Below are 21,926 nucleotides of genomic sequence, written 5' to 3' on the forward strand. Positions count from 1 at the left end.
AAACTGGTCCGGTCACCCGGAGTTTCAGCAAATCCGTCAATACATTGTGGGGTTGAGAGGGGATGAGGTGTAAGAAAATGTTATTGATAGCCATGACTTTTTGAGATTTTTTTTCTGGAATAGCCCACCAATGGACTGATGACAAGACTGATTGGTTTATTGGTTTATGATCTTGATGGTTATTGTAGCTGACATGCCGAACATATTCCTGAAAATCCGGATTTTCCGAAAACCACGGTAATCAGACCGGTTCACTCGGATAAGCTCCCAATAAAACATAAGTTTCTGAATCGAATCCCAAGATTATTCAAATCTTTGAAAAATGGCAGATATATAACCATTTCAGTTTTGAGGATACCAGGGTATCATGCGTTCCAACTGAAGAATTTTCAAATATGTCTGATCGCAGCGTGCCGAGTTTAAACTTGAACGCGTCACTTTTTTCATGTTATCCTATTATGGTAGTATCATGCACTGCAAGCAAGTATCATCATTCGGGTATCGCTAGGTGTATTTTCGGACATTCTCACTTACGAAGTAAATAGGTACTGCTGATTTGCATTATTAGAATAACTAGCCACAGAAGTTCAATGTCGTGACTGTTCGTGTGACTAACATCTAGTTTGCCACGTCCGTACAGCGTCAGTAGCGGTACTAGAAGTGTCAAATAAATTTTGCTTACCAAAACAAAAGTTCCTCTACAAGATGGACACTTTTAAAAAGTCTATTATTACAATTAAATTTATTAAAATAATTAAATATGAAAAGTGACTACAGCGCCATTGGAGTTCTAGTGTATTTCTATTTTTGCATTGCTCTAGCAGCGAATGCCACAAGCCGCAGAGCAATATTGTTGGTAACGAGATGATAGTTTTCCAATGACAGGTTCAACAAGTTTTTTTCCGTTGATCTGCGAATAGTAGCCCCATTAACGTCGGCATTCTGCAGTTCACGAGCCAGGTGCGCAAGACGTGTGGGTTGAATTAAAGTTCTCACGTTCCAAGATTTGATTTTCCAATCGTTATCCGTAAATCGTTGCCTGGTCTGTTGCCGTTAAATCAATCCGTTTTCTCTAGTTTTGCATTTTTTCTGGTAGGTGACGGTTTAAAACAGGCTTCCTTACCGGGGCTGCTCTGCCTACATGGCGCTCAAGGGGCTACCACCTAGGGTACGCACCTCCCTATTGAGTATTCGGAACGTACCTACTCAAGCTGAAGTCGGAAATACAACAGTGTGCGAACTGCCCTACCTGCTAAGCACATAACTCTTATCTAGCGGTTTTTGTCATCGGCTGGTCTAGTGTCTTTTCATCAGTTAGTGCCTTTCGACCAGATGTCCATTCGACGAATTGTCCGTTCGACTAAATGTCATATGTTTCCTACTCCATAATATGGGTTTCGACCAAATGTCCATTCGACCAAACGTCCGTTCGACCAAATGTACTTTCGACCAAATGTCATTCGACCAAACGTCATTCGACCAAATGTCATTCGACGAAATGTCATAGATTCAAATTTTCCTCCGTTGAGAAAAAATAAAAAAAAAACCGGAAAAACTAGGCTCGAACTCGCGGAAAATTTTCGAAAAAATATTCTTGAGAAGGTGATTTTTCGCTGAAATTTTTGGAATGCACTTTTTTCCTGAGTTATGGTCAACATAACATCCTCTTCCGTTCGGTTTTTGTGATGTTTTTTTTTGTACGTCATTGTATTTTGGTCAATAAATGCATTCAAAAAAAAAAAGTTTTATCACTTTCCAACATATCACGTGATTTTATTTTTTATTCGTGATATAATTGAAAAAGCACTGTAGTCCAAGTTCTAAATTTTTCACTTCAAAATCCAAAAAAATATAAATTTTCTGTGGAATTCATGGAATCTGGGGTCCACACTCTGTTGCTGCGTCAATGAATTTATATTGGAGAAATCCTACCCAATTCTAATTAAGTTTTAAAAGCACTACAATATCTACTTTCTGGAGAATTCCTCAAGTAATGTCAGCTTAATTTCCAAACTCTTAACTCTCTAATGCAAAATTTCTCAAACTTTGTTTCACGACCGCTCAACCTCTTGTAGGCACGCATCTATGAAAAAGTGGGGTGACGACGACCTGGTTGGCTACGCGAGCCAAGTTTGAGAACCAATGCCCGAACACCAAACATCTCCTTAAGGCGGGGTATAGTTTGAACATTTTTGTATTTGTTTTATTCTGGAAAATACAAACTATTAGAGTAAAAGTACTAATAGTGGTGCTATTAGTACCTCCTTGTAGTAAAATAATTGAATAAAATTGATAATACCACAAAATAAAAAGTCTCAAAACGTTAATCGGTAGTTTTCCACTTAAATTTGCTAGGAAAAATGTTAAAACCATTGTTTATTTCAGTTTGGTTCCTATTATGAAGGTAAAATTTAACATTTGTTCCTATAGTGAATTCTTATGGGACCCACCACTATAGGAACACTACCACCACTATATGTGCAAAGGAGCAAAAAAATTAAGGAAATGAATTGTTTAAAATAGGTTTTTCGGCAAATCCTGAACAAAAAATTGAATTAATGTTATTAATAAGATTTGATGCATCTATAAAAAATGTCATTTGCAAGCTTTTTGGTCAAAATAGTGCTAAATTGTCACAATCACCACTATTGGTACTACCTCCACTAAGGGAGCTTTAACCCTATATTTTTGGCTGATAGTTTGGAGTTTTGGATGCATGTCTCGAAATGGTTTTCAGTTTTTTTAGCGAATGTGCGTATTTTTTTGCCTTTCTCGTACACTAAGTGTACTGGAAAGGCTATATGTTCACTCCAAAAATGACTTTTTGTTAGAAGGCCCGGAGGGTCGAGTCACATATACCAATCAACTCAGCTCGACGAATTGAGGTGATGTCTGTGTGTGTGTATGTATGTGTGTGTGTGTGTATGTGTGTGTGTGAGTATGTGTGTGTACAAAATAAACTCACATCACTTTTTGACAGTAAACCTCAACCGATTTTAATGACCGACGGTTCATTCGACGCGGAATCTGGTCCCATTGTTTCCTATTGAAAATGGTTCGGATCGGTTCAGCCGTTCCGGAGTTATGGCCATTTAGGTGTTCCGGATCGGTACCCCAGGAAGGGGCCGGATATGAAAATGCTACAAAACCATGCATGCGACATATCAGACCACGGCTATTTCGATAACCTGACGAACGGTAAGCAGGAAAATACTCTCAGTCAATATCTGAACCAGTAGTATTCCGGAATCGGTTCCGGATGTCCCGCCGGAAGTGGCAAAATATAAAAGTGAGCCAAATCCATGCATGCGATACATCAAATAGCGGCTTTTTCGATAACCTGATGAACAGTGAGCAGGAAAATAGCCTTTGACCCAGCAGAGACTACCGGTAGTGTTCCGGAACCGGTTCCGGGTGCCCCGCCGGAGGTGGCCAAATATAAAATTGAACCAAACCTATGCATGCGACACATCAAATCGCGTCTCTATAGATAACCTGATGAACGGTTAGCAATAAAATGGAATCAGACTATATTTAGGAAAACCAGTAGTATTCCAGAACCGGTTCCATGTGTCCTGCCGGAAGTGATCAAATGTAGATGGGAACCAAAACCATGCATGCGACACATTAAATAGCAGCTTTTTCGATAACCTGACGAACGATAAGCAGGAAAATAGCCTTTATTCACAGCAGAAACTAACGGTAGTGTTCCGGAAGCGGCTCCGGTTGCCCCGCCGGAAGTGGTCAATTATAAAAGTGACCAAACCCTTGACCAAATCCATGCATGCGACACATCAAACAGCGGCTTTTTCAATAACCTGGTGAACAGTAAGCAGGAAAATAGCCTAAGATCACAGCGGAGACTACCGGTAGTGCTCTAGAACAGGCCTGCCCAACCTTTAACGATCGCGGGCCATATTTTACACTCCACATCAGTTGACGGGCCAGAATTGAAATTTTATAATCCATACGTTTTCTTGAAACTTTTCTGAGCATTTCTTGCCAAGGCTATGGCTAATTCCTATAAATCCAAATTCGTTCAAATTCTGGAATAATTTTGGAGTTGGTGACGATATTGTAAAACATTGTCTTCATAAACGAAGATTCGTATTTTTTGTGTTGTCCCAGAACTTGCCGGAATTTTGAGATTATAGCCACATAAATAAAATCTCAAAAATACACAAGAATTGTTATTGAATCTTCTATGAATTTTAAATTTTTTTTCCTTCCGCTGTTGGAGAAAATTAAGCCATTGCGCACAATAAACTGAAGTTTTGAACCGAAATTCTGAAAATGAGTAGAATTACTCTGAGGTAACGCCGACATGTTTGTTTTAAATTGCAGTGTGCAATGTCAGTCAGAATTCTGAAAATTTTTCAAACATTTCAAAGTTCATTGTGAAAATTTGAGGCCTCTTCTGGCCGAAATTCTTAAAGAACTCAAAATAACTGATTGAAAATCTTTGAAAATTTACCTAAAAATATATGTCAAATTTGTTTTGAAAATATAATTCATTGGAAAAAGGGAAACATTCAAAATAATTGCTCCACCGGCCAAAAGTCATAACTTTTCTTCATTCGTGCCGCGGGCCGCATGAAATGTCCTCGCGGGCCGGATGCGGCCCGCGGGCCGTACGTTGGGCAGCCCTGCTCTAGAATCAGTTCCGGATGTCCCGCCGGAAGTGGTCAAATGTAAAAGTAAACCAAATCCAGGCATACAACACATCAAATCGCGGCTCTTTAGATAACCTGATGAAGGGTTAGCAAGAAAATGGTTTCAGACCATATTTGAGACAACCAGTAGTATTCCGGAACCGGTTCCAGGTGTCTTGCTGGAAGTGGTCAAATGCATATAGGAGCCAAACCCATGCATGCGATATATCAAACCACGGCTTTTTCGATAACCTGATGAACGGTTTACAAAAAAAAATAGACTTAGATCACATTAGAGACTACCGGTAGAACCCGTTTTGTATGTCCCACCAGAATGACCAAAATGTAAAATGTAATCCATGCATCCACATCAATTTTCGGCTTTTCAGAAAACCTATTGAACAGTTAGCAAGAAACTAGTCTCAGACCATATTTGAGACAATAGGTACAGTCTTGGAACCGGTTCCGGGTATCTCACAGAAAGTGGTAAAAACAGTTAAAATAATCGATGCAAGCGATAAATATGTGTAAGAGAAAAAAATCTTCACAAAACTGATGCAGGCTCATCAAATCACACCTTCTCATATTACTGAGGTGGAAATATACAGTAGAATGGGGGTTGCATGAGAAAATTGAAATTCAATCGCATCAACCTCGAGCAAAGTTTTTGAATCCCGTTTTGCGTCTAAATTTTGTACGAAAAATTTTACTTGCTTCCATTTTTTGGTCAATTTTTTTTTGAATCTAGTAAGCAATGATAATAAAATATAGCCTGAAGTGTGCAGGACAAAGTTTATCGAAGACTGTAAAGTGATTTTTGGTTGTGAAATAAATTATATTTTTAAGTAATAAATTATATTTTTAAGTAATAACCGTGTTGGTATTGATGGGTCTCCAGTAATAGTAAAGGTGGTCACACAGTCAACTAAGAGGTCTGATATTTTTCAGCTTTGCCTATAAATTGAACATAACACCGGAAATATGTGCCATCTGTAAGTTTTCCAACTCGACGGTGGCTTGGATAAAATTCTTGCTTTTATAAATAAAGTATTCACAGGATTCAGGATGCTTACGTCGACGGAAAGATCGTGAGTACATATTCGACGAGAAAGGCAGTATCACCACTAGGTGGATTAATCCGGGTTTTTTTTTTTATTATTGAAAAATTGATGTTTTAGTCACCGTTCAGATGTCATTCCTTGATAAGTAGTAAGTTACAAAAATTTATATGTTTTTGCCTTTCTCGTACACTAAGTGTACCGGAAAGGCTATATGTTCACTTTAAAAATGACTTTTTGATAGAAGGCCCGGAGGGTCAAGTCACATATACCAATCAACTCAGCTCGACGAATTGAGGTGATGTCTGTGTGTGTGTATGTGTGTGTGTGTATGTGTGTATGTGTGTGCGTATGTGTGTGTGTGGACAAAAAAACTCACATCACTTTTTGGCAGTAAACCTCAACCGATTTTAATGACCGACGGTTCATTCGACGGGGAATATGGTCCCATTGTTTCCTATTGAAAATGGTTCGGATCGGTCCAGCCGTTCCGGAGAAATGGCCATTTAGGTGTTCCGGAACGGTACCCCAATAAGCGGCCAGATATGAAAATGCAACAAACCCATGCATGCGACAAATCAAACCACGGCATTTTCGATAACCTGATGAGCGGTAAGCAGGAAAATTGTCTCTGACCATTTCTGAACCTTTAATGTTCCGGAACCGGTTCCGGACATCCCGCCGGAAGTGGCCAAGTATAAAAGTGAAACAAACACATGCATGCGACACATCAAACCACGGCATTTTCGGTAATCTGATGAACGGTAAGCAGGAAAATTGTCTCAGACCATATCTGAACTGGTAGTGTTCCGGAACCGGTTTCGAACGTCCCGCCGGAAGTGGCCAAATATAAAAGTGAATCAAACCCATGCATGCGACACATCAAACCACGGAATTTTCGATAATCTAATGAGCGGTAAGCAGGAAAATAGTTTCAGACTATATCTGAACCGGTAGTGTTCCGGAACCGGTTCTGTGTGTCCCGCCGGAAGAGGCCAAATATAAAAGTGATTCAAACTCATGCATGCGACACATCAAACCACGGAATTTTCGATAACCTGATGAACAATAAGCAGGAAAATAGTCTCAGACCATATCTGAACCGGTAATGTTCCGGAACCGGATCCAAGTATCCTGCCGAAATGGTCAAATCTTAAAGTGAACCAAACCCATACATGCGTCACATCAAAGAGCGGCTTTTTCGATTACCTAATGAACGGCCAGCAAATATTTCGGAATCGGTTTTGAGTGGCCGGAAGTGGTCATATGTAAAAGTGATGCAAATCCAGGCATGTGACACATCAAGTCGTAGCTTTTACGATAACCTGATGAATGGTTAGCAAGATATTAGCCTTAGATCACATTAGAAACAACTGGTAGTGTTCCAAAACCGGTTCCGAGTGTCCCGCCGGAATTGTCATACTATGCATGCGACACATCATTTTGCAGCGTTTTTGGTAACCGGATGAACAGTTAACAAGAAAATAGTGTCAGACCATATTTGGTACAACCGGTAGTTACCCGGAACTGAATCCGGGTAGTAAAATGTAAATTTTTACCTAACTAATGGATGTGGTACCGTCAGTGGGGGTGTCATTGGGCCAAAATTGCATAGTCCTTCCTTTTATAAGTCGTTACAACAATATTTTAGCTCTAAATTAACTTTAAATTTCGTATACTCGTTCATATAGGTATAACTCAGGACTAGTGTAGATATAAATGCTCTTATTTTTTTTTTTGACGATGTTGTAGCTTAATTAAAATTGGCCCAATTTAACCACTTCTAGGGAGTGACATTTACCCAAATATTAAAAATCAACCAAAATTGTTCAATTTCACAAAATATTGATGGCTTATCAAAAATATTGAATATATTGATACTTACGCACAGCTGATTAGTGTAAAATCCGTTTAAAATAGCTTCACAGACAAATAAACGTAAAAATTGAACCACATTGATTGTCATCTATCAACGATGCAATAGAAATCATCCGTTGTCACTTAAATATATTATACTAGCATCCTCAATAAAAGATAGAAGTATTCTTCATCAAATGCTAAAATTATTTAGGTACGTAAGCTTGTGCGTGCCTTTGGATTTTGACTAAATCTTACAATAATCTCTGAAACTTTTCGCAGAATTGGGCATAAAATTCTATGAACGATGTATGGAGCACTTTTACCTTGTAGTTTTATCTGAAAGTTTGACGAACAGTGTAAGGGTCGCACACGCTTAGCAAATCTTCGACAGAGCTGCGAAAGCGACTCTCCACGGAGTGAGTGTAATTTACACTCACCACGTGGAGAGTCGCCTTCATAGCTCTGTCGCGGCTTTATTATGCATGTGCGACCCTCACATTATTCGGCAAACTTTTAGATAAAACTATAAGCTAAAAGTGCTCCATACACTATTTTTTGATAGCATGCTTCTGAGCAGATATAACATCAAGTGAATTCTTTGCAAGTGAGTGTTCTCATCCCTGCATACCGGGTGTTCTTCTGTTTTCTAAAGAATATTTTAAAACAACGATTTTGTGTAGTATGTCTAACAATAAAATACACATCACTGTTTCTTAGTTAAAAAATTAACTAAAGATCACTTTTTTCTACACCAGATGGTTGACGCAAGTTATATCTATCATATCCTACCTACTTTTGATAATCACTTAGGTAAATGTTAGTTTTTTGAACGAAACATCTTTCTTGATTTTTGGTCCAAAGTTACCCCCAGGCCTAATGTCACCTTTACTGACACGACTTATCGACAATCCGATGCACAATTAGTAAAAAATAGGGTCAGACCACATTAGATACTTCTCGGTACTATTGCGGGCTCGGATGTGCCTTCGAAAGCGGCTAAACAGTAAATTTGAATCAAACCCATACATTCGATATGTATATCAAATCGCGGCGATTAGGTATAAAGCCTGTATCCGCAATAATCGGGACACAAAAGTACGGCAGTAACTCTGTACTGAATCAATAAAAATTGGTCAAAAATTAAGTGAGAACTCTTTGATGTATGTTTATTATTTGTGCAAAATCTCATAAAAATCGATGTATTACTTTTAACTGTGGATGAGAAACAAACAGACGTGGTTTTTAAGATTTTGTACAATCAACACCAATTTTTATTCGCATACTAGATGGTTCTTTTCCGCTACAATTCAAGGTTCTGTGAGGATAATTATGAAACTTTGTGAGTAGTAATGATACTTATAGAGACACTTTCTTGCAAAATTTCATCAAATTTTATCAATTGGATTGAAAGTTTCTGGTGTTGATAGTGTTAGTGAAAATGTTTCATGTTTTTTCTGTGCGATGTTTGCCCCTTCATAACTTTTGAATGTATCTGCCAATTTTCATGAAATTTTCACAGAAGGTAGTTGATTATGTTTATATTATGCCTGCAAAATTTGATGATCTTTGGTGTAGTACTTTCAACAATACAATCAAAACAATAAGGGGTACTCACTAATTGTTGTCTGAGGGGCTAAAATCACGGTCAGCCCCAATATATGTTTCGACTATAAAATTGTTGATAGTGCATCGATTTTTTTGAAATTTTGCCTATGCAAGTAAAGGGTGAGAGGTTTGTGTTCAAAATTTCAGTCATTTTCTTTATCAAATTCATAAGTTACAGCGTTGGCAAGGTAAACCAGGGGCTGTACAAAATTCAATTGCTCGCGTTCTACTGTTTCATTGCTACAACAAAAGGTACTTCACCGATTCACATGATATTTTGTAGGTGAAATGAACACATTTTGATATATTATCAGGCAAAATTTGAGCAATTTTGATGTATCTATTGTAGAGTTACAGCCATATTTCTGTGTCCCGATTATTGCGGATACAGGCTTTAGGTGAAGAATTAGCAATAAAATAATCTCAGACCATATCTGGGACAACCGATAGTGTCATGGAATCAGTTCCGGGTATCCCACCGGAAGTTACCAAATATAAAAATGAACCAAACTCACACCATACGACACATCAGATCGCAGATTTTTTGATAACCTAATGAACGGTTAGCAAGAAAATAGCCTTAGATTCCATATACCAACTGTTGTGTAACAGAACTAACGTTCAAGTGATAAATCATATCGTGGCTTTGTTTGATGGCCTGATAAACGTTGGGTATGAACAGTGACGAATAGGTCTAAGTTCTCATAAATGATGACCTGAAAATCTAGAATGACGCTTCAAAATTTTGCGGCTGCATGACACTTGGTTGGTTTGAATTTTGGATCGTTGCACAATGAGAAAAAATAGGTATAAAACGCGAATAAATTCAATATCTCTGCTCGGAGTGGATGGATTCAGATGAATTTTTGACACAAACTGCAAAAATCTATACAGTTTCAGATAAGGGGGGTGTCATTCGCCGCACGATGCTGGAAATCGGTGTATCGGGTCCGTTTTACCCCACTATCTCTCGTTTTCATCTATTTGGAAAAATCCTGAAGTGAAAAATAAATGATTTATTTAATTTGTGTTTATATAAAAACTTCCGTAGTATCGAATGGAGCTGGTTTGGCTCACCGCACGGCCTTAAAAATTGAATTATCTTCAAATAACTCCAATATCCCCTATTTTTTAAAACTTTCACATGCATTTCTGCCAGAAGTGGAACGCAATCGATAAGAGTAAGACCAACCTTATGTCAAATTGTCGATACTATGCAAATTTTTGCACAAATACGAGTTAAATGAGTCATTTATTTTGCACGCCAGTCGGGAATAGGGTAACCAATATAATTTGGACCCCCATATATTTTGGACCCCCTGGGTCGTATTATCATAATTTTCACAGATGTAATGAAGAGATGACTAAAATTTGTAGAATCATTCGTTAAATTAGATTGTTTTGCACGAGCAACAATCATTTGCCCACGGGAAATATCATTATTTGCCTTGAAATTATTTTTTATTAATCTCGTCATCCGTGCGAGTGTCGCGGCATGTTTACGAAAAGAGAAAGTGGTGCTGGGGAAACTTGCAGATGTAAACAAAAACTTTTAGCATTCTAGCGAATTAAATTTGCAAAGTTCGTCTAATCAGCCTTTGTCAATCAAGTAATTAGGATGTGATCGAGCATATCCAAGTGGCAGATTCTTCGAAAATAGTTTCAAGTTGGTTTAAACACCGGGTGTCCAAAATATATACTTTAGGGGGTCCAAAATAAATTGGGACGTCCAAAATAGTGAAAGCTGATGCTTCAAAAATCAGTTATTTTCATCAAATTTTCGGCCAGAAATGACCTTGTGGGTATTTTTGACGGACAGTGGCGGCTTTTACGGTCATACCAACATCATCATTATGTGTAACACCCTCTGAATCTGTTTGTTCTCTAGGGGTCCAAAATTCGACCGTTACCCTAGATGAGGATTTTCTCAAAAAGGTGAGAGAAAGAGAGCGTGGAGTAAAACGAGTTTAATACACTGATTTCCAGCATCGTGCGGCTTTAGTGAAACTATAGAGATTTTTGCATTTTGTGTCAAAAATTCATTAGAATCCATCCACTCCGAGCAGAGATATCGAATTTATTCGCGTTTTATACCTATTTTTTCCACTGTGCGTTGTCTTATATTGACTGAATATCGGATGTCATGCTAGTATAAAATGTATCTATATAAAGCACGAGAAAGGCATCATCACCGCTAGGTGGATTAATTCGGGTTTTTTCCAATCTTGTCATCATAATAGAAGACTTAAGAGGAGTTGAATACACTTTTAAATTATATTCCTTAAAGTTATTCGCTAAATGAAATTTTCCATTAAAATACAAATTAAAATATTTCCTCTATAAGCTCAAAATCTTACAATGATTTCTGCTCAAAAAGTCAATCACCCAAATAAGATTTAAAGAAAAAAAAAAAAAGTGATAGATAAACAAACAGAAAAATAAAAAAAATCATAAGCCAAATTTCACTAAATCGTGAAAAAAAAACATGGTAAAACAATTTAAGATAACGAAAAATTATATTTATATCAAAATCAAAAGTTTGGGCCATTGGAAGGTAAAATTGGAATTTTCAGAGAAAGATCTCTTAAGATATTTGAAAAAATCTCGAGCAACGTTTGTAGTTAATTTTGTAAGTAGTCATATTTACTTGATGGGCTACAGCTCGTAGCAGTGAGTCTACACCGCATGAAGTATTCGCTCTCACTGATCTCGGTCCTGGGCCATTCGCTTCCAGTCGTCCTAAACGCCTAGATTCCTTAGGTCCTCCTCAACCAAAACGCTGTTTAGATACAACCTTTCACCGAGAAAAGCCAATGCAACCAAATTATTGTAATTATTGGTGATTACTCAAGTTTAGTGGAAGATTCAGAGTCTTGTACAACGTGAGTGTTGTCATAGTTTGTATCCTACGGAACTTCATCAGGCTTCGCAGGCGGAAAAAGGCCCGATTCGCAACCGCAATCCGTCTTTTGACCTCGCGGTTAGCATCATTATCCCGAATCACCGAGTACCAAGATACACAAATTCATAACAATCATACTCAATTGAAAATGCGTATATTTTCACTTGTTCACCGCGTGTGAAAGCAAATTCATTGGAACCGCAGCGCCAGTGCCAGTGCCTGTCAGAATAATATTATACCAAAGGAGACGGGGGTCGAACAAAACGCCACAAAAATATGCTTAACTCATTAAAATTGATAACATCAAAAATAATTATGCGAGAAATCAAAGCGCATATTATTTCGGCGCCGGGAAACCGACATTTAATCCTATTCGAGGCGATTCCGGCGAATGAGTCTACTCCATTCAGTGGTAATAACATTCGTCGAACGGCAATAATCACACGCCAGTGCCAGTGCCCGCACACCCATTATTAATAGCTTATGTTTCCGTTTTCTGTCTCATTTCAGCTCAATTTTGCTAAATTTAGCATTGGGAAATTCGTCCCCAGCATGAACAGCCTGGGCAGTGGCGGTCTGATGCAAGGCTACCAACCTCATCTGCACCAGCACCAGCAGCAGCAGCAAGAGCTGCACCAGTCGTCGTCGCACCACGAGGCATGCCTGGAAGGGTTCATGACCATCCGGGAGCAGGGCCTGCCCAACCTGAACGGGAAATGGTGCGGGACGGCTTCCGGCTATACGATCTACTACAGCGAAACCAAGTCGGTCAACGTAAGCATCCAGCTGGATCGGTTGCCTCCGATCGGAAGTGGTGGTGGGATGGGTGGATCGAATGGGGCAGCTAATGGGGTGGAGTTTCGGCTGATCTACAAATTTCTGAGGCAATCGGATGCGAAGCTTAGGTAAGTGGTGTTTGTAGGCGGATATTTCGAGTTGTAGTGGCTTTTTTAGCTATTCACTCTTTTGAAATTCCAATAGAGCCTAGCCTGTGGGATTATACATGACCTCACTTACCAGTTTTTTTACCAAATGTTTTTATTTGTCAGTGTTTATATATTTTGAAAATTGTAATTGTAAATCTATCATAAATCTAAAACTTTTTGCAAAAAAAGTTTTCTACTAAGAGAAAAAGAAACCTCTCTCTTGAGGAAAGGCTTGTTCAGAGAATAGATCTAATAGCCATTGTAAATAAGGATTGAAGAGTGTCAGTGATATACGGAGGTTCTATAAAAAATGTTCACAGCTATACCATGAGTAACTGTGAGGATTCTGGGTATCCGGTAATGATTCCAATAAGAATTTACGCATCCCAGCAAGATCCTTGTAATCCTGCAGATACCAAGTGAATCCTATAGATGTATGAAGCATCTGAAAAGATGCGGATGCCGAAAGTAACTGGCTTATTCCAAAACAGTATGGGATCTCATCAAAAAAAGCTGGAGATTCTTTGAATGAGTGTAATCAGTTTCGGACCTTTTAATTCCGCCCTATGTTGCTTATCCTTTGACAGATACGCGTATTTCGACTACCACGTGTAATCTTCCTCAGTGTCAGTTATCCACTGATAACTGGAGATTCTTACAAAAAATAGGAATTCATACAAGGGACTGTCGAATTGAAAAAAAAAGAACATATTTTAGCAGGATTCTGGAAAAATAAACTGATGAGTTCTGGAGATTTCAAGAGGATATTGGAACTTAAAAGTGATTCTGGGTAGAAACTGGGGTGGCAAATGACGACAAATAATGATATTCAAGAATGAAGCTACAAAATCTGGCAGTAAGCTTGAGATTTCTGCAAGAATTGGAAATGTTGACATAGTTTGGAGGAAAGTGAAATTGTCTGCTGCGGATTTCGGGGGCAAGTTGTCTGATAGTGGAAAAATAAGATGTATGTCTGATATTAATTTTTGTAGAAACTACTGGCAAAAGACCTTCGTTGAAGGATCATGCATCGAAATTAATCAGAAGAGGACGCAATCAATGTGTGATGGTTGCATCACATATTGTAAGAGAATTTGTATTTGCTTACTAAAATGTTTATGTGAAACACATAATTAAAAGCAATTTGAAATATGAAATAGAACTCAATTCAACCGGGTCCGTAATGCTTGAAAAGGTGATTCCGGAAACCGGTGTCATGATGCTCTATTTTCAATATTTCACAAAATAACTGAATACCACAACAGCCAATTAAACTCGAAATTTCATTACGAAGATCATTAGTCACGCCATTCCAGGTCCCAACAGTGCCGATGGCAGTGCATTGATATTTAATAATCTCTCTTAATTAGCTTGCTCAGCACAATAATGCACTCCCTGTCTGTCATCCTTCCCTTATGGTGCCCTGACCCTCCCTCCAATCGAAACAGAAAAGCTAGAAAGACTGTGTGGCACAATGTTATCATCAAAACAGCATTATAAAACTCCATATCGAATCAATAACTGCATCGATACCTCCTCATACAGTTGGGGGGCAATGCAGAGCCATAAAAACCCAGTAAATCCCCCGCGCTTCAGCACCCCCGCGAGATATGGGGTCAACGATGTCGATGGTAAAAAAATCCTGTGTATCAGGATGCTGTGAATAAAAAAAAGTCCTCGCTGGGGCTGCTGGATGCTATCAATAACAATCCCGCCGCGGCGTTGCTGCTGCTGCCCCACAGGTTCGTTGATTTCAGCATTTATCGAATTGTATTGGTGCAATCGAGGGTGGGAGGCGCACAGAAAAATACGTGTATATAAAATGAAAGCACTTCTGCTGCTGCATACATCGACGCGAGTCGTAAACCGGATGGGAATGCATTAAAGTAAATTTAATATTGCGATTCCATATTTGCAGAGTTACTTTTTTTTTCTCGTTGTTCGACGATAAGAGTTCAACGTGTTTTTCGCTCTTCAGAGAACATGTTTTGAGCTGTTTGTTACTTCATAGATTTTTTCTGTTGTGGAATTCTGGATTGAGATAAAATGTTGAGCACTTTCACAGTTATTGCGCTCTTGCTCTCATTTTCATATCGTGTGGAAGGAAAGAAGCTTGTCTATGCTCAAGTAAATCGAGCAAATTGCCGTTACTTTCCTTTCTTTCCCATGAAAATCTCATGAGTTCCCCCGAAAACTTCTCATAAGCCCTCGGAAACTTCTCTTGCAACCCCATGGAATCAGCTGAGCCCTCGAAACGCTTCTAAAATCCCTTGGAATCTTTAATGACTCCCCTAAGAACCCCTAAATTTCCTAAAACCCCTCTAAACTCCATAAAACGGCTTGACGCTTTTCTAATAATCTCTCTTAAACAGTTCTACTACAGATAAACAGACGAACACCTGTAGCAATTTTCTCGAAAATCCATCACCCACTTCACTCTACCAATTAGAATAACTAGCAGCAGAAATCCAATGTCGCGACTGTTCGTTTGACTAACATCTCGTTTGCAACGCCCTTACAGCGTCAGTAGCGGTACTAGAAGTGTCAAATAAAACTTGTTTATCAAAACAAAAGGTCCTCTATAAGATGGAAACTTAAAAATAGTGAATTAGAACAATTTAAGTTACTAAAATAATTAAATATGAAAAGTGACTACAGCGCCATTGAAGTTCTAGTGTATTTCTATTCTCTACCTTCATCTGGTGGAAATGTTACACGAAACACTGCGTTATGCAGAAGTCACTGTGACTTACTTCTGACAAACAAAAACTTACTTGTTAGAAGTAAGTCATAGTGACTTCAGCGCAACAAAAACCTGCGTGGCCGTGACTCTTCTGTGACAAGTGTGTTCCTTGGGTAAGAATGTGGTATACTGATCGTTTGCATCGTATACAATGGCTGTTGCAATCCTTATCCTAGAACATAGTTAAAGAATCCCTCCATAAAAGATTCCTTTGATTCCTTCCAAAATTGCTCCAGTGATTTCTTTGAAAAATCCTCAAGGAATTCCCTTTAAAAAGTGTTCTATTAACCATGAATACCAACCCAATTTTCGTTGTTTCAAGGTCCATCTCCACCAGAAGCAAACCAAGATCAATCATTTTTACCAAGGTATGAAGACCAAAGATTTTCCTAGCTGGACCGGGTCTAGGAATCGGTTTGGTAGATCTTCCACCGTAACTCAACCTAAAAAGGTGATCCACCCACGCTACGGGCTCCGTTAGAGATCGAGCCTCTTTTATACCCCCTCAAACCCCTCATCCATTAGCACACCTCTTAGCCGGACCCGTGGCGTAGTGGCTACACGTTTGCTTCATAAACAGAAGGTCATGGGTTCGATCCCAGCCCCGACAATTTCGACAGTAGCTCTTTTTCCCTAAGAGCAGCTGACATTGATCCTCTTCTGAGCCCATGACTCAAATGAACCCGGATACTTGGACATCGGCGAACGGCAACCCATAATGGACCCCCAATCGAACTGGAAACAGGAACAACCAACAGCCACACATCAACATCCTCGTTCTCATCATTCTACCATGATAAAGAATGGTAAAGAGTGAAAGCAGCGCAACGGCAACCAGTTCGATGTAGTAAAATTAGAATAGAATAAATTTAGGCTCTGTACAAAGTGTATGTACAGCTTCCAATTGGAATCGCTCACGGAGTGCCCTAGTGGACTAGAGATGGGTAACTCACTCACGAATCGACTCAAAGAATCGATTCGCGAAACCGAGTGAGTGATCCATGACTCTTTTCAAAAGAGTTATGATTCACTGATGTTCATTATGATTGCTAAAAGAGTTGGTATGACTGCGCCCCTAATGATGATTCGACGCAGAACATTGCAATCCTTGACAATTAATTTTGTTTTCATACTTATATTATGTGGGTGGCTCGCACCACTACTAGCGATTCGATTATTTGGAGAAATTAACGAAAACCTACGAATCCTGCATTTCATTACGTTATACTTATACGTTTGTGCAGATCGTCAATATTCATACCATGCAATTGAATTTTCTTAAAAACTGGGCAGATCCGTACAAAAAGGAGTTGGCTCACATCGAAAATCAACATTTTCTTCAAATCCCGGAAATGAGTTGCTGAATCGATCAAAAGAGTCGACTCTTTTTTGAGAGTGAATCGAGAGCGATTCACTCTCAAAATTGAATCAGTATTCCCATCTCTATAGTGGACACTAGAGCTGTAAATTAAGTTAAGTGATTGAAGAATAAACAAATTAGAATACCTCTTGACATCTTGTATTTGGGTTACCTGTTTGGTGGACTTTTACTCCTAGAACAGGTGGTCCGTAGTGCTATTCTAAGCCAGCAGCTACACGGGCAAGAACATCTTCCATGGAATCCTTCGGAAAATACTTCGACCAAGGATTCTTAATCTTCCAAGGTTTCTCTCAGATCTCTTTCAGTGGTTTCTTAAGAAATTCTTGCAGAGATTCTTCTACAAATTTCTCCAGGGATTTCACCAGATACTCCAAATATTTTTTGTTGACGATTATTTTGATATTTTTTTTTAAATGTCTCCAGGGATTCATTCAGAAATTCTTTCAGATTTTTTTCTGTTGGTTTCTTAAGAAAAAAAATCTAGATAATGTATAAATATATCTTCAAGAAGTCCATCAGGGATCTGTTCAGGGATTGTTCAAAGGAATCCATTAAAAAATCTCACAGGAATTGGTCCAGGATTTTTTTTTTCAGAGATTCTTGCGTAATTACTTTCAGTTATTCGGAAGGAATTCCTCTAGAGATTTCTGCAGGAATGCATACAGATATTCCTTCAGCATTTTCTTTCGACTACTAAGTATTTTTTATTAATCTTTAATAAAGAGATTTTCAGCCGGGGGTAGGTTCATCTCGGCGGACAACTATATGAGCTTTTCCAAGGATTATTTAAGAAATTTATTCAGATATATTTCATAAAAAAAATGTACGGGAATATCTCGAAAGTTTTTTAGGGCATTTTTGCAGAAGCTCATCTACGCATTTCACCATGTATTCCTAGAGAAGTTCTCTCAGAAATACGAGGATTATTTTAGAAATTCTCAAAATAAATCACAATATACCTTCCTTGGCATCCCACAAGGAATCTTTTAAAATATCCCCAGAGTCTTCTTAAAAATTTTCAGATATTTCTTCAGGAATATCAGCAAGGTATTTCTTCCCAGTTGTTCCTTGGAGTTTTTCAAAAAACTCTCTAATATTTACCCCATAAATCCTACAAAAGTTCCTGTAAATTCTACCAAGAATTACTTGTGTATTGACTTCAGAAATTCCTACAAGGTTTATATGTAGAAATTGTTCCTGCGGTACCATCAGAAACATCTCCTGGGATTCAAACAGAGCTTCCTGCAGAAGTTGCTACATATATTTTTTCAGGATTTTTCAAAAGTTCTTTCAAAAATTGCGTAAAAAATACTGGAAGAATTCTTGGAAGAACACATGAAAGAATTAAGAACAAAAATTCCTGGAGAATTTTCTGAAGTAATCGTTTTAAACCACTCCTGATGATTACCTGAAAAACTTGAAGAACCCTCTTCAGGTAATCATAAGCGAATTTCTTAAAAAAAATGTTTAAAAAAATGCAATGAATGGAATCTGTAGTAATTTCTGGTTTTTGGAGAAATTCCTGAAATATAACTGTAAAATTTCTGGCAGAGTCCCAGAAGAAAGGTTTGAATGAATCTTAAGCAGTGAATCAAAATTCAACCATCGCGCAACAATAATGACAATGTTGCAACCTGTATTTGTTGCGACAAACAAACCCATGCAACATAAGTTTGTCCCAACTTGAAAATAATGGGATTAACATCGTACACCACAAGTTTAGAGATTTTCAAGCCTTGCATTGCGATTTTCGAACGGTAACTTCGAGTCGATAAACACTGCAACTCTGGTAAAGCTCTATCATCAAACAGTTTCGACTTTGGGTTAGCAATAATTTATTATTCACGAGTTGAAAAGTACGCAACAAATTCAGCTTCCGTTTTGTCTGCAACAAAAAAATTCGAGATCATGTCATTATCTGTTACCAGTAGGGATAAAGAGTAATCGTCGCACCTTCTTTGTTGCTTGTTTTGTGCCTCTTTTGTCTGACAATTCTCTTCACTGATCTTAAGCAAACTCTGGTGGAAGGAATACTAGGAGGAGCTTCTACAAGAATCTCTCGAAAATTTACAAGAAAAACCTAAATAAATTCCTCGGAGAATCTACAAATATATGAAGTTTTACATGAAGAAATTCCAACAATAATTTCAGGAAAAAATCTCCTAAAAAATTTGAATTTCTTAAAAAAAAAACCCTGGAGGTTTCTCTGAAAGCATCTCCGAATCAGAAATTCGAGGATTACTTAAGCAATGTCCCAAAGAACCCTCACATACTTTTCTAGGTATCTCCCAAGTAACACAACTTGTTACAATACTGTATATATTACATGATTCATACAAACGTCCATGTTTTGTTTTGAATATAAAAAACCTATTTTCGTACACTTATATCACCGAAAAAGCGCAAAAAATGGCGGCTTATAAAACATCTTTGATGTTACTAAAGATGTTTTTCAATGCATTCTTATAACATAAAATAAAGTATCGAACATGTTCTCAGCAACATCGTAAGAACTTACTTTTTGCTAGCAGGAAAATTATTCTTTGTCAATCGCATACTGTGGAAATAAATGTGACATGTGATATTTGGTAATAGCTCAAAATAATTGTCAAGCCTTACATTTCATTTGTAATTTATCATTACGATGTTTGGTCACTATGACATACATGTGCCACTCAAAATTTATGGTGAAATAAACACATTCACTTTTCATGAATTAATTCGCCTCCCATCAGATTGAAAACAAGAAGGAAGGGTGTTGTCATCTCTATAGTTTTTGTGAGATTTTCGAGTACATTTTCAGATATGCAACATGGTGGATTCTTGACACAGTACCGTCAAAAAGTTTTAGAATGCTATCTTCAATTATAACGTATTAATAATGTTCTTTTAGACTGTAGAATTTGTATTCGTTATCATTAAGGCAACCATATTATTCGGAGAAAAACGTGTAGATGAACAGACTGCTATACATTCATAAAAGCGTTAGTTATCAAATCTTTTAGCAGGCACTGTAATTTATCTGGCCTGATAGGAAAGTATTCAAAATATTGGAAAAACGTTCAAACTACAATTTTTGTACATCTCAATAACATGTTTGTCGAGTACTACTTGAATCGATTGAAATACATTGAAAAAACATCTTGGCAACGTACTTTCAACATCCATTTTCAAATAGCATACAACGATGTTATTTTTGGTTTTGATACCTGTTTCGAACATCAGTGCAACAATAACAAAGTTAGAGTGCAGCTCGTGGGATCAATCTGAATAAATTCGTGTCTAATTTTGCGAATCAAAAATTGTGTTCTAAGTTAGTTTTAGTCGCCACGTAAGTACTTAAAGTGTCCGCACAAAATGAAATATGAGTTTCGGGTGCTATTATAGTTAAGTTTCGGTTTAGTTTTATGTGCATAAGATGTTTCATAAATTTAAGTGAGAGGGGAGACAGAGATCTGATAAACTTATACATAACCGTATTGAATACGTAAAAATAGCGTAATAGTAACATACTTGAGCCCAAAGGTTATATCTATGTGCTAATGATGTTTTACACATCATCTTGAATTGAAAGAAGACAACGATACACAAATCAAGTTTAATCAACGTTATATTTACGTAGCTGTAGCGTGTGGTAAGGTTGATAAGATTTTTAGGTGACTTGTTAATGCCAAACATAGTTTAAACCTGATTTCAACGTAAGATGTGTACAGATACGTTTAAAGTACTATAATAAAACATCTTTTTCGGATTTCATTTTCAAAGATGTTTTCTGTGTTACTTGGGATCACCAAAGGATTCCCAAGGAAAATCGTCCAGTATTTCTTCAGAAAGTTCTCCAGAAATACCTCCTGGGAAAATTCCAAGAATATCCCTCGGATTTCTTCAGATGTTCCTCGAGTCATTTATTCCAGAGTACTTACTGAGATTGCTACAAGGAGTCTTAAAAAATTCCTTCAGGAATTCTTCCAGAAATTCTTGGTTAGATTGCTTCTGAAATTTCTTCAAGGACTCCTTAAAAAATATCTCAGAGTTTCAGAAATTTCTTCAGGAATATCAACAAGGTATTTCTTCGCAGTTTTTACGTGGAGTTTCACAAAAAAATCATCTAAAATTTTCTCCAAGAATCCTATAGCCGTTTTTTTTGTTAATTCTACCAAGTGTTCCTCAGCGTTGCATGAGAAATCCCTTGAGGAATTAGGTAAGAAATTTCTGGTTGAATTACTTCTTCAAGGACTCCTTCAAAAGCATCTCCAGTGACTTCATCAAAATTTAAAAAAAAATCTTCAGGTAATATCAGCAAGGTACCTATTTCTTCGCGATTGTTTTATGATTTTTTTTTTCAGAAATTCCTTTAAAATTTTCTCCAAGCATCCTACAGTGAATCCTTTGTAATTTCTTCCGAATGGACCTCCTTTTATTGCTTGAAAAATTTCTTCGGAATTCCTGCAGAAATTTTTCCGAGGTTTGAATTAAGGAATTGCACTAGCGGTTTCGTCAGAAATATCTCCTGGAATTCCTTAGGAGATTCTTTCAAAAATTGCTTCTGACATCCCTTCAGGATGTTTTTTTTTTTAAGTTTATCCAAGAAATGCATGAACAAATTCTGGAAGAACTTCTGAAAGAACCCCTGAAGAAATTTCTAAAAAAATCACTGAACAATTGTCTGAAGGAATCCATTCAAACCATTTGGTGATACCTTTGAAAAATTCTGGAAAATATTCTTGAAATTGTTTTGGCCAAATCTCATGAAGCATTCTGAAGTTGTCTCTGTGGGATTAGAAAAAAAATGAGTAACT

At 37.7% G+C, this 21,926-nt stretch overlaps 1 protein-coding gene across 4 annotated transcripts in view; it reads left to right on the plus strand.

The window, feature by feature from the left end:
- The window catches only part of LOC109433445 (uncharacterized), a 314,324-nt gene that overhangs the window by 215,421 nt on the left and 76,977 nt on the right, over nucleotides 1–21,926 (plus strand). For all 4 annotated transcript variants that reach the window (XM_029875817.2, XM_029875819.2, XM_062856424.1 and 1 more), the window contains one exon: nucleotides 12,588–12,982. In XM_029875817.2, the coding sequence (XP_029731677.1) occupies nucleotides 12,588–12,982 (395 nt within the window). The remainder of the gene's footprint in view (nucleotides 1–12,587; nucleotides 12,983–21,926) is intronic.

The sequence above is a fragment of the Aedes albopictus genome, chromosome 3 (genome assembly GCF_035046485.1).
Source record: "Aedes albopictus strain Foshan chromosome 3, AalbF5, whole genome shotgun sequence".
Taxonomy (NCBI): Eukaryota; Metazoa; Arthropoda; class Insecta; order Diptera; family Culicidae; genus Aedes; species Aedes albopictus.